This window comes from Homalodisca vitripennis, chromosome 6, assembly GCF_021130785.1.
Source record: "Homalodisca vitripennis isolate AUS2020 chromosome 6, UT_GWSS_2.1, whole genome shotgun sequence".
NCBI classification, from domain to species: domain Eukaryota; kingdom Metazoa; phylum Arthropoda; class Insecta; order Hemiptera; family Cicadellidae; genus Homalodisca; species Homalodisca vitripennis.
This window is the reverse complement of record NC_060212.1, coordinates 62,096,552-62,109,834: the sequence shown is the minus strand read 5'-3', so window position 1 is coordinate 62,109,834 and position 13,283 is coordinate 62,096,552. Positions and strand designations below refer to the sequence as shown.

Sequence of the window (13,283 nt, the reverse complement as noted above, 5' to 3'; positions counted from 1 at the left end):
GACTATTATTGTATTTAATATGATGGAATCTTAGGGAATTTTACAAACGTAAATTAGTAGAACATCATGTACATATTCGTGCAGTGGTAATAGTTAAGAGGATTAGAGTTAACCCTGACTCTATATCATCTTTCGCACATGTAGGAACATTTCTGGTTTGAATTAATTATACAGTATTTCTTATGCCATAGCTAAGTTTGCCTTGTTGGTCCGATCAAGAAAATAGAAATACATATGTCTCAAAAACCTACCTAGGTTTACTTCTAGCTCTTGTCATATATTTCCTGTCTATGAGATTTTCATTGTTTTAGTTGAGTTTGTGTTCTAATCGCGATTAAGAAATAATATACATACGTAGGACTGAAAAGCCAACTTCGGTCAAAAGGTGTCTACTTCCGACCGTATACATTCACTAATGTTACCATAGCTAAGATTATCTTATTGCCTTGATGAAACATATATATACAGGGTGTTCTGAAAAAAAGGTGCCCATAAGTCAGGGGCGTGATTCCTCACATCAAAATAAGAAAAAAAGGTCTAATTAACATAGGTCCGAAAATGCTTAGTTACCAAGTTATACAGGGTGAAAAGATTTCGTCTGAATTTCAGTTCCCCTGCTGCAACGAAGCCCTACGGGTATTTGTTGGCTGTTAATTAAGATGTACAATTTAGCGTACTTTATGTAAAAATGAACTGAAAAATTGAATAAAACCGTTTCCAGACCTGTAGCTACAGTAATTTTTAAGGTTATGTGACGAAATACGCGAAACTTGGTCCCGAAAAACAAGTTACATTTAGGTTTGAAGCAGATTTACTATGTTAAATGTACAATAAACACAAAATATTTTTTCACGGTACTTGTAGAAAAATTTAATTTCGAAGAGAAAGATGTAAAATAAGTCTATAATAGACAAACGCAAACTTTAAAAAAATAATGCCTTTAATTTACATACAAAACGCATGAAAAATATATACAAAAATCTGTTAAGCTCTCTACAATGTAATATTGAAATTAAACAGCTGTTTTATTAAAATATTTGATTTTAGAAACAAAATAATTCTATTTAAAACATATGTTTTTAACAAATGTAACATTGTTTATAATAATTTAAATAAACATTACAAGCAGCTATTTTTCCATTGCTCATTAAGTGCGTGTGTTGATCTGTACTTTAATACAAGTTAGTGAGAGTTTTATTAAAACAAATTAATGAGTTACTATTATTTTTTATCAAGTTAAATATTTTTAACAATCATACATTATCATACATAAAAAAGTTATCTTGAATTTATCATTCAACAAAAAAGTTACACTTGTCCTAAAAAACTAAACCACGTCACAGTAGATGTTCAAAATGTTTCCCCTCATTCAAAATACAAGCATCCAGCCGTCTTCTCATAGACTGACCGAACTCTTTCGAAGATCCCAGGTGTCTCACGTATCCTTTGAATCCCGTTAACAATCCTTATTCGCAACTCTTCTATGGTATCCACACAGGCGAGTCATAGACAAGCGTCTTTTAAATGTCCCCATAAAGAAAAAGTTCTAGAGGATTGAGGTCAGGTGACCTTGCAGGCCATGCTACTGGGGCTCCTCGACCAATCCATCTGTTTGGATATGCTTCATTTAAAAATTCTCTTACTTGTAATCTGTAATGAGCTGGAGCTCCATCCTGCATGAACCACATGTTGTTGCGTGTGTATAGTGGCACATCTTCGAGTAACTCATTCAGATTAGTCGTCAAGAAATGTAAATAATTTTCACCATTGAGCGTATCAGGTAAAAAACTAATAAAAAATTTTATCACCCAGAATAGCAGCCCATACGTTTATAGAAAACTGATATTGGTGACGGTTCTCTGAAATAGCACGTGGATTTTCAATTGCCCACATGTGAGTATTGTGGGTGTTAAGAATAGCCATTCTTGAAAATTTTGCTTCATCAGTAAAGATAATGTAATTTAAAAAATGTGGATTTCTGCACCTTTGGATAAGCCATTGGCATAGCTGAACACGAGGAAAGTAATCTCGAGGCAAAAGAGCCTGGACCCTTTGATAGTGATAAGAATGCAACTGCTGCTCGTGTAAAATCTTCCAGACAATTGAATTACTAACACCGAAATCCAAGGCTAGTTCTCTAGTACTTCTTCCAGGATGATTCTCTATTTCGTCCAACATGCCCTCCTCCAATTCAGCTGTACACGTTGTACGTGGCCGTCCTGATCTACCAACTTTTCCAGATTTAAAGGTTCCCATCTCGCTTAGGCCTTCTATGAATGGAAGAAAACATTTATGAGTCAGGTAACTGTCTATGAGGAAAATGTTCCTGATAGAGTCGTCTAGCCTGACGACTGTTGCAATGTGCAAGACCGTACATTAAATGCATGTCTGCCATTTCACCATTAGTGTACATAATATTCATATTACCTGCCATGATGAATAAGATATTATTAGCTTATCAAAAATTAACTTCAACGGCACTCGCACTAACTTGTATTAAAGTACAGATCAACACACGCACTTAATGAGCAATGGAAAAATAGCTGCTTGTAATGTTTATTTAAATTATTATAAACAATGTTACATTGTTAAAACATATGTTTTAAATAGAAAAATTATTTTGTTTCTAAAATCAAATATTTTAATAAAACAGCTGTTTTAATTTCAATATTACATTTGTAGAGAGCTTAACAGATTTTGTCTATTTTTCATGCGTTTTGTATGTAATTAAGGATTATTTTTTTAAAGTTTGCGTTTGTCTATTATAGACTTATTTTACATCTTTCTCTTCGAAATTAAATTTTCTACAAGTACCGTGAAAAAAAATATTTTGTGTTTATTGTACATTTAACATAGTAAATCTGCTTCAAACCTAAATGTAACTTGTTTTTCGGGACCAAGTTTCGCGTATTTCGTCACATATCTTAAAAATTACTGTAGCTACAGGTCTGGAAACGGTTTTATTCAATTTTTCAGTTCATTTTACATAAAGTACGCTAAATTGTACATCTTAATTAACAGCCAACAACAAATACCCGTAGGGCTTCGTTGCAGCAGGGGAACTGAAATTCAGACGAAATCTTTCACCCTGTATAACTTGGTAAACTAAGCATTTTCGGACCTATGTTAATTAGACCTTTTTTTCTTATTTTGATGTGAGGAATCACGCCCTGACTTATGGGCACCTTTTTTCAGAACACCCTGTATATCCGGTCAAAAATCGTTGATTTCATATCTAGGTATTTCCAATGCCATAGTAGGGTTTGCCTTGTCCCAATGAAGGAAATATACATACATAGAGGACTGAGAAACCTATTATGGTCTAGGGGAAAACTATCTACTTCCGTTATAAGGGGAGAATCCTTATTAAGTCATGCAACATTTAAAAATAATCGTTTATACAGTTTTACGTTATATAAGTCTTAATTTTCGGACTATAGTCTGGGAAAAAATGTATCAATAAGGCGTATTAGTGTTCATTTCTCAGTCTCATTCTTAAGCCAATGTTAGAATGCCATATCACAATGCCAAGGAAGCCCATCAGTTTCGAGTACCATAAGTGAAAATATTTAAAGCTTTGTTTGTTAAGGTTGGTTTAACAGTATTCAAAAAATAATTACAATTCATTAGATATTCATCATGAACACATTCTAGTAAAAGGAAAAGTAAGATATTAACTTTGTCCTTGCCTTTTGCATCACTACTGATCAAGCACTGTTCTAAAATTTAAGGTGTAAACAAATAATTCTGCATGTTTGACGGACTTCTACTGGAAATATTGACAGCTGTTTAGTGTCAGTTAAATTTGGACTACGAAACGTAACTATTACAATTTTTTCCCTAAGTAAAAAATATTTCAGATCATTCTCTTCATATAAATCATCCTCGGATTTCAACAAATATTTTGCCCAAAAATTTGTGGAATTGTTAAAACATTTTTATTTATAGATTTTTTCAAACATTTCAAATACATAACATATTTTTAGTGTGTCCAATGACTATAATCCGGTAGACCTGAAGAGTCCACTTAGAGGTTACAACAGTATTTTACTGACTGAATGTACAATGCTAACCACTTAAGTCTTGGGCAATGATTGTAATGAATGTGAAAAATCAGATTTACGTAAAATCACTGGTGACCAAGAGTTTGAAAACACCATTGTAACTGAGTAAGTATAAATATAAATTTATAATTTTAGAGAATGTAAAAACATTATTGAAACCAGAAAGAATGTACCATTTGTTGGGAATGGTGGAGGATAGTGAGTTTAAACTGAAAATGTCCTTAGGCTGAGCCTGGAACTGACTACTAGTGTTCACCCAAGCCCCTCCCGAGCATCTTCGGTGGACTCACAATGTTCCTCGACCAGCAGTCACAGCCATGCTCCCTCCCAGCATTCTCCTGTTCCCGCTTACGAAAACCTCAACATGGACCACATTGCCAAACTCACATCACAAGGTAATTATACGATTCCTCTGTCTGTATTCTGAGCAATATCTGCCTTTCTTTCTTTTAAGCTTTTCAACATATGGACACGTTTGTACTGTTTTTATCTAAAAAGCTGAAATTTAATGAAATAGGAAAGAATATTTGAGATATTGATGGTGGATTGAAAACAATACTGTAAAACCTTTTTATACTTCAATTTCAATAAAATTCAAGTTACCTTCTAAAAAAGTACAAAATCTAGATAATCACATAGATGGAATTCCAGAAAAAGTTTTACATCTTGAAACCAAAAGATGTGTTATTTCTCAAGCAAACATTGATTTTGACCAGAAAAAAACCGATCCATAACGAATTTTGTAATTTCTACGAAGTTGTAATTTCTAATATAAATAAATTTGTGACAAAATTAATTATACCTCTTTAAAAGAAATACAAAATTGGTTTATTGGTATTTAACTTTAGGTCCATTCTGTAGACATACATGTATATACAGATAGGTAGTATTGATTGAATATTATATCTGTTTTGAGTGTTTTAATTTTAATTAACAACTTTTTTCATCTTGCTTCTCACCATCGTAACATATTCTTCTGCTTTACAAAATTTGGTTGTTTTTGGACGCAAATCGTGATCTTGAACCAATGGAAATGTAGATTTAGTACTTTTAAAATTATGCCCACAAATATAATGATAGTCAGTCAAGTTATTTTTCAAAAGCTGTTTCTAGTAATTAATTGTATTGTACTAATAAATGCAGAATGTAAACATATAAAATTAAAATCACCTGTTTTTTATATCTATATATATAAAAATGAAACTGTTCGTGTGTAACAGCATCACTCACAAACGGCTGGACGGATTCGCCTAATTTTTTTTTAAATTTGTTCGTCTTGATCTGTAGAAGGTTATAGGATACTTTTTATCCCTTTCCCGATTCAGGATTCCGCCCCACTGGTTACAGAAATACCCGTAAGAAATGCATTGCAGCAAACATATGTTATTAAGTGAAAGAGTCTTTTCAAATTTTTAATCAGCTGTTCTTTGTAAACATATATAATGCGACAAAAAATATATTTATATATAAATTTCTTTACACTTATAGTTTTAAAGCATAGAGTAAGCTTAAGAGAAACGACAAATTTTGTTTTAAACTGTTTCTGCAATCATAATATATAAAAATGAATGTTTGTGTGTTTGTCTTTTATAGACTCAGAAACTATTGGACCGATCACTATGAAAATTTGTATTTTTCTATGTAGAAGGTTTATACGCAATGCCCATTGATGTAACTAACCACCAGGCTGTACTGCAAGATATAAAAGTTATCAAAGCGCCTGCACATTATAAACTGCAATTACAACACAGTAGTTACGTATATTAAAATATCCAAACACTATTTGAAGGCAAAGAAATATACGGGCAAAGCTTAAGAGACGCGTGCGAAGCCGCGGGAAACAGCTAGTTGTATGATAAAATCAATGTTATTGATTTATGTTTTAGTATCAATGGTAGATACTGATATTTTTTTTCAATATTCTACTTGATTGTTTTGGTGGTCTGATAGAAAAATGCAGCCTGCGTAAATATCAAAATAAGAACAGTAGAACAGTTAAAAAAATAGCAAACTTGACTGAAACTGCCTAATGTAATTAAAAACTAGAGTGAGAGAAAATTTGGACTGATTTCATTACAGTGACTGATCTGAATAAGAAAATATACAATAATTATGTATTATGAAAAATGTACTGACATTGACACTGATTTTATATTGGCCAATTAAGCAAATTATGGAAAGAAAATATTATAAAAATAATATGAACAAGTAGAGAGATATTAAATTAAAAGAATTAAATGATGGATTGGTATATGGATATGGCCTGTTGACAACAATACGAGATATATATGCAGCTCTTGAATTTGGGGGCTGAATTTGCAGTCCAAGAAAGCTGGTGTAATAATAGAATCTAGGATTCAGAATACAAACAGATTACTATGCAGTATAGTAAATGGCTTTTAAAGAGAAAAAAATAAAAAGAATTTTGAAAAATGCCCTTACAAATTACAGTGAAGAAATTAATGTTACTTACAGAACACTAATGGTTTGACGATTTGCTAAACATATAAATAGAAAATTTGTCCATGTACCATGTTTGTCCCAAAAGTATATGACCTTGACTTTTGACAAGAACTTGAGTCACTTGGCTCGATCACTTTCAAAGTACTCTCTTCTAAAAGCAACTATAGTTGTCCAATGTTTTTTCCACCTTTGGAAACATTTCTTGAACTCATTTTTTTGAATGGCTAATAAACCCTTTGTCACATTAGTCTGATTTGTCATCATTCCTTTTTCCTTTCAGAGGAACTTCGGGAACAGCCAAAAATCACATGGAGCTCTATGTCAGGACTGTAGGGAGGCTGTTGTTCGTTTTTAATTCGTCTTCGATTGCTGCACAAGCATGTTCAATGCTTGTAGGATTTCTGGCCATTACCGTTCTCCCAGATCAAGGGTCACTCTTTACTGAAATGTAGCCTTTGAAAATTCTGAATCACCTAAACCATTCTTTTATCTGAATATCAACCATAGACTTGTCACTTAAAATATTGTATATCATATGGATTGTCTCTACAGCAGAGTGGCGAAGTTTCTGGCAAAATTAAATGCAAACTATTTAATTAAGATGTTAGCCAATGTGGAATATGGCACAGGTACATGTAGTAATTGAAGCAGAATGTTGAAACTCATTGCCTACATGGAACTCATTGCCTACCTAGTGGCAGTCTCAGAAGAGTACTTACTCCCTCTACCCTCCATAACAGGTCTGAGACAGTCATGAAATAGTTGGCCAACAAAAGAAAGTGGATACTTTGCATACAAAGCTTGTACATTTCGTTTGCAAATAAACTCAAAATTCTATAGCAATCTTCAAAAATATTTAAATTCTTTTGTACATTTCAGAGGTTATAATTATTTATTATACTTTTCACCTGAATATAATTTTTGAGCATTTAATTTAGTAAGAAACAAATCATTGTCAATATATTTATCTCTATAAAAAAATATACGGTGAGTCTCTTAACAAAATCAGCCAATTTCATCTTGGCACCTTTAAGCAGTTCATGACATTAAGCAGATGACACTCAAAGGGCTAAGCTTGCATTATTCTGTATCAATTTCAAACTGGCGTATTAGTATTACATTCCGCCGAGCATCAGTCAAGACTAATGTTGTTGGCAACCGGTTTCAGGTTACTCTCAAGAAGCAGTTATCCGAGCCCTAGGAATCACTCGGAACGACTTGGACATGGCTTGGGACATCCTAAACGAATTCGCCACCAAACAGACATGATAAGAGCTTTTTTATAAGACCAGTTATCACAGGGTTACATAAGTTTTGCTTTGTACTGATAGTGGCTTGTACATACATCGCATGTCTTACTTCAGTTAGGGTGAAACTCTACGACCAAGCAAGTAATTTAAATATTTATTTATTAATAATTTTTTATAGTTTAATATTTAACTCCTTACTATGCAAACTATGTCATATTTTTCTACACGTTCTAGTCGTATTCTTAACTTATTTATTTTCAATAAATGTTACCTCGTTATATTTTTGTACAAAATCTCCTATCATCGTATTGTATAATAGGGCTACGAATGTACAAATGAAAATTGGTTATCGACGAAGTTGTTATTTAATTGCCATTAGAAAGTAGTTGAACACATCTACAATCATTGTTGTTATTTATGTTTACATTTTAATAATTACGTAAATCGACAAAAGCGCCTGCCACTTACTTGTTGAGTCCACTACTTTTGTATTTGCACTTAGTAGGTAATTCTAGTAAGTCTACCGATATAGGCTAAGTAGGTTAAAATATTCCTGCACTGATAAAAAATCTCATTGTAGTCTTTGGATCGTAATCGTTAACAAGATTGCACATGTACCTTTTATTATTTTTTAACATTAAGTAACCTTGGGTTGGTAGCGGCCAAGTATCATAAGATAGTTTCAAGAGATTATCTTATGGTACGGCCATTGTAAGTGATGCCTACCTTGTAAACGTATGACTGAAATATTAAATTTAATCGTCTATTTTTCACAAAGTAGAATGTTAAATGTGATTTAAAGAATCCTAATAACTATCCATTTGTGTATAAAATATAATTTGAGAAATAATTTAACATTATTTTAATTGTCTTTATATTAGTCTTAATTTAATATTTGCATTGGACTTGATAAATTTAATCTTATTCATGGTGTATTAGAACTGTCATACTATTTAATTTTTTTTTAACTTACTCAATGTAACACCAATTTATGTGATAATTCTTGTATAAAAATCATTTTATTTTAGCTTTACAGTTAACATTTAGTGAAATTCTCTTGTAAGTATATCAGTGAAATCTGATAAACTTTGAAATTGCTGGATCTGGATGGAAGGCTACATTCTCAATTACATACTTAGACTGCAGAAAGAAGCAATATGAATTGAAGCATACTTAAAAATAACGATTCAAATCAGATATTTGAAATTTTTAAATATCACTTAATTATTAAAAACATTTTCTATCACTAATCATAAAAGTAAAATTTATAATTCTTGTGTTTGTATACTGATTTTATTTTTAACCAAGAGAATTAATTATACATTTTAATACACTTTTTTTAAAGACAACTATTAGGAATAAAACACTAATGAGTTTGTTTCATTGCTATTTTGTTACCAGTCACATTTATAAAGGAGAATTAAACATTTGTACAGAAAATTTTATTATGATTTCAATAAACTGTTCAAACAGAAAAGAGCTCCAAATCTATTTAACTCAACTAGTCATACCTGTTATTCAAATTCTTTATTGACACACCTTCAAAAAAATTAACAGTGTCAATTGCATACATGTTATATAACACTTCTTATTCACAGTGTGACTCAGAAAGGGAGATCTTGAGATGATCACCCCTCAAGTTGCTCTTACCTCCTTGTCACTTGATTTCAATTTAAAACAGCAAGTAAATCATAGGGACTTGATTTATTTATGAATTATTTTGTTGTTTATTGTTTCAATTTTACTATAAGGTCTGATAATATATGTTCATCTCTCTGTTGCTGACAATCCTGCTTAAAAGACAAGTATAAAAAAAAAAGATCAACTATCAAAATCTGTAGAACTTTTTAAAGATCGATACGAGTATTAAGAGAGAATCAGCTGCCGATTTGAGACTCTGCTTTTAACATTGGGATAAAGTTTAAAACTGTGTTATAAGCAGGAACTTGCCTCAAAATTGACAAATGCTTCACTGCAGAAACGGAGGTTCTACTGTCTAAATGCCAATGAATTAGTACGATTATCTTTTAATAATAATGGTTTATAATTAGTATCCAATGTAGGGTTTCTTATGCGAAAATCTATAATAAAACATTTATGGGTTAGTAACGAGTTCCTATTTATAACACAGCGATAACCCCATGACGCCCACCTTTAACCCCATGATAAAAGCAGAGCCTCAGATGCATGGTTGGCAGCTAAGTAGCGTTCTCTCTTAAAAATACACCAATAGAACCTTCACTTAGTAGTTATAATCTCATTACTTTCAAAATTTTCATCCCATTTTACTTTATAAAATATCATTTGCAGTGATGTAAATGTTCAGTTACTTAGTTCCTTTTGGTAATACAGTAACTAGAGTGTTGTTATTTCTAGTTTTTCCCTTGTTTTAAAACATATTTTTTAAGTTATCCTTTCTTAACAAAAATTTGAGCAACAATAACTGTATTACCTCTTCTGTGAACAGAACCACTAAATGAAATATACTATCTCGTAAGGGTTGTAAATTTTTGCTAGAATCTAAAATTAAATGTACTAATTAAATTCATTTGTTGTTGTTTTAATTTTAGAGAGTTAGTGATCATGATTCAAATATTTTATTAGAAATTTAACTTTGATCAAGTTCCCCTGTTAAAATGAAAAGTGCATGACAAAGCTAGGAAACTTTCCAATTAGATTAAGATTTTTCTAAAAATATTTGCTAATAAAATACTTAAAAATAAAAATTTGGATTTTTAGCAATACAGGTACACAATAATATATAAATCAATTATGTATAATATATTGTATTCAAATTAAAACATAATTTCAAAAATTAGATATCAAATCATAGATTTTCCCGATTTTAAGCGCGAGATTAAAACTCAATTTTTCTTATATTATCCCTGAAATGATAATTTGATTTGGGTGAATCTTACATCCATCATGTCCTTAGACCTATCAAGTAATTTACTAACAAATTAAAAATTAGTCTTATTTTCTGATTAGTTATTGAAGTCAGGTACGACAATGACTTTGTGAAAACATTAACTAATTAATACTGTAGTATATTGTTTTTGCATAAGCATTGCCATTAAATTATGGTCGAGAATCTCCTTTTGGTCAACATTTGTTCTAAACCTATGACATTACAAAAATAGATCTTTAATAATAATAATATCTAATACTAATTGTCGCAAAATGACTTCTTAATATTAAAAATTCAATCTTATTTTTGATTTTTTAAATGTTACAGTATGCCAACCATCGTATATATTTACATATTATTGAATTGCTTTCACAATGATTATAATATTGAATCATTTCAAATTTCTTTTAATTATTAGCTCACAGTATTTTACTCACAAATAGTAATTTGAAAAATGTTATGAATATGAAGCAATAGCTTTGAAAGAACTAAACAGCATTTCTTCGATTTCAATAATAGTATTTATTTGATTATTTTATATCTATACAAGTGTGTGGTATGTTTACAAGTTTCAAACTGAAGCAGTGCTGGTCTAGCTTAATTCCATTATGTTTATACCTCTATTTATTTTATTTATTAACCACTTTAAGCTTATAAAATGTCTTAAAATACTCTATATTTAGGTTACAAGATGCTGGATTTTTATCGTTTATCTACTGGTATAAAATTTAATTACATATTAGTAACGGTAACTTTTGTCACTTATATAAGTTGTTATATTATTAACCTATTTTACAGACATAACTTTATATTAACGGCTTCAATGCAAATTTGTGTCATTCAATAATTTATTTACTTTGTGCAATATTTATGTCCTTTATAGCTATTCAATGTATTGTTGTTATAACTTACTCGTTATTAATATTTTATGTATAACAATTATTTTTTAATTATTATATTCTTAAAATCCAGTCTTTACACACTTACGTTTCAAAAAGTAATACAATAGATGTAAGTCAAAGATTGTTTTATTTAAGTGGTTTGTAATTGATTCTTTACAAATACCTCAACTTTGTAAATAAATGTTAAAATAAATTGAATGTGAGGATTTTTTTAAAATTCCTTTACTATGGTATAACTATAAAACTTTGGAATGCAAGTGAAGCACTGTGTACCATCCTTGATTATAGATCCTTTTGAGGGTATATAATCAATCAAGGGTACTATTCAGATTTACAGAAAGCCCTGAGAGCAAACATTATACAGAGTGTTCCAGAACTCTCTACCTACCTTTTCAGGTATTATTCCTGGACCAAAGACATATCAAAATATTACTTTCAAACTTTCTAAAACTCAACAATTACCAAAACAGCTGTAAATTTGTTTTTTTTTTTCAAATAAGTATTTTTAACTTGAGACCGGCTTATTGTAATAAATTGAAATAGTTTTATGACCCAAAGACCTAATAGCAGAAAAAGTATCAAATTATTACAGTGTTATTTTCAAAATGACGGCTTCTTAAAAACTTTAAACGTAAATATCTTAAAACCTATACATGACAAAATTGTTTCTATTTATGTTTTATTTAAATAATTTAATTAAAAACTCAACAATACCAAATTCATGAAACTCGGTTTATAAATAAGGGAGACAATATCTTTTTAAGAAAGCTGAACAATTATAATGTGGCAACACTATTAGTGAACTCCAAAAATTGGTTGTTTTAATTTTAGCTGCTGTTATCAGCTGATTAAAACAACATTGTTGGATTTGTGATGATAATATTCTTAAGAATTGTAAGGTTTAAATATAATTAAATAAAAATATGTATAATATACAAAGATAACAATTTTATCTACATAGATTTGCTAACAAATGTAATAAGTCTTTATCTTCAAATAAAGTAAAAAAAAATGGTAGAATTCTGGAGAATGATATGATCATTCAAGAAAAACATGAATTTGGAAATGTTCAGGTAACTCTAGTATGAGTATTGAATATTGCTGTATAATGATCAGCATTGGAAGTTGTTCTTTCAATTCAACAGTTATTTTAACCTGTTCAGAGCCAACGGGTAACCAGACGTTTTAAAAACATGCATAAATTTCCAAATTAATTATTAATAAAATGTGTTAGAAATATAATACATTACATTTTTACACGTATTTCATATCAATTCACATTAAAAATAAACATACTGCATGTTATATAATGCACAAACACAGCTGATCATCATGCGTAACATTGACGGAAGTTTATGATGAAATTTGTTGCATGTCAATGATATTGTGGCCGAAACACATTGTTTTCATAGTTGTCAGTCTAATGTTTTGGTGTTAGAATGTTGTGGTATGTTTATGTTTGTTTATAATTATAATATTGTGTGTGTGTGTGTGTGTGTGTGATTTGTGTAGTGAAGTATTATGAATTGTTCAAGGTCCTCACTGAATGGAAATACTCTTAGATGAGTAGTGAAGGAAGTACCTAAACAACCTTTGTCATGTAAATATTTGTTAATAGCCAATAATGTTAGAACTATTCTTTTTTTCTGTCCTACAGTGTTATATAATTATTATTATGCCTATCACTCATAAAAAA

At 30.4% G+C, this 13,283-nt stretch overlaps 1 protein-coding gene across 1 annotated transcript in view; it reads left to right on the top strand.

The window, feature by feature from the left end:
* The window catches only part of LOC124365403 (E3 ubiquitin-protein ligase CBL-B-like), a 65,166-nt gene extending 53,381 nt beyond the window's left edge, over positions 1 to 11,785 (top strand). Inside the window, exons 12-13 of the mRNA XM_046821383.1 lie at positions 4,290 to 4,459; positions 7,696 to 11,785. Of these exons, the coding sequence (XP_046677339.1) occupies positions 4,290 to 4,459; positions 7,696 to 7,796 (271 nt within the window). The 3' untranslated portion in view covers positions 7,797 to 11,785. The remainder of the gene's footprint in view (positions 1 to 4,289; positions 4,460 to 7,695) is intronic.
* Positions 11,786 to 13,283: the final 1,498 nt, after the last annotated feature.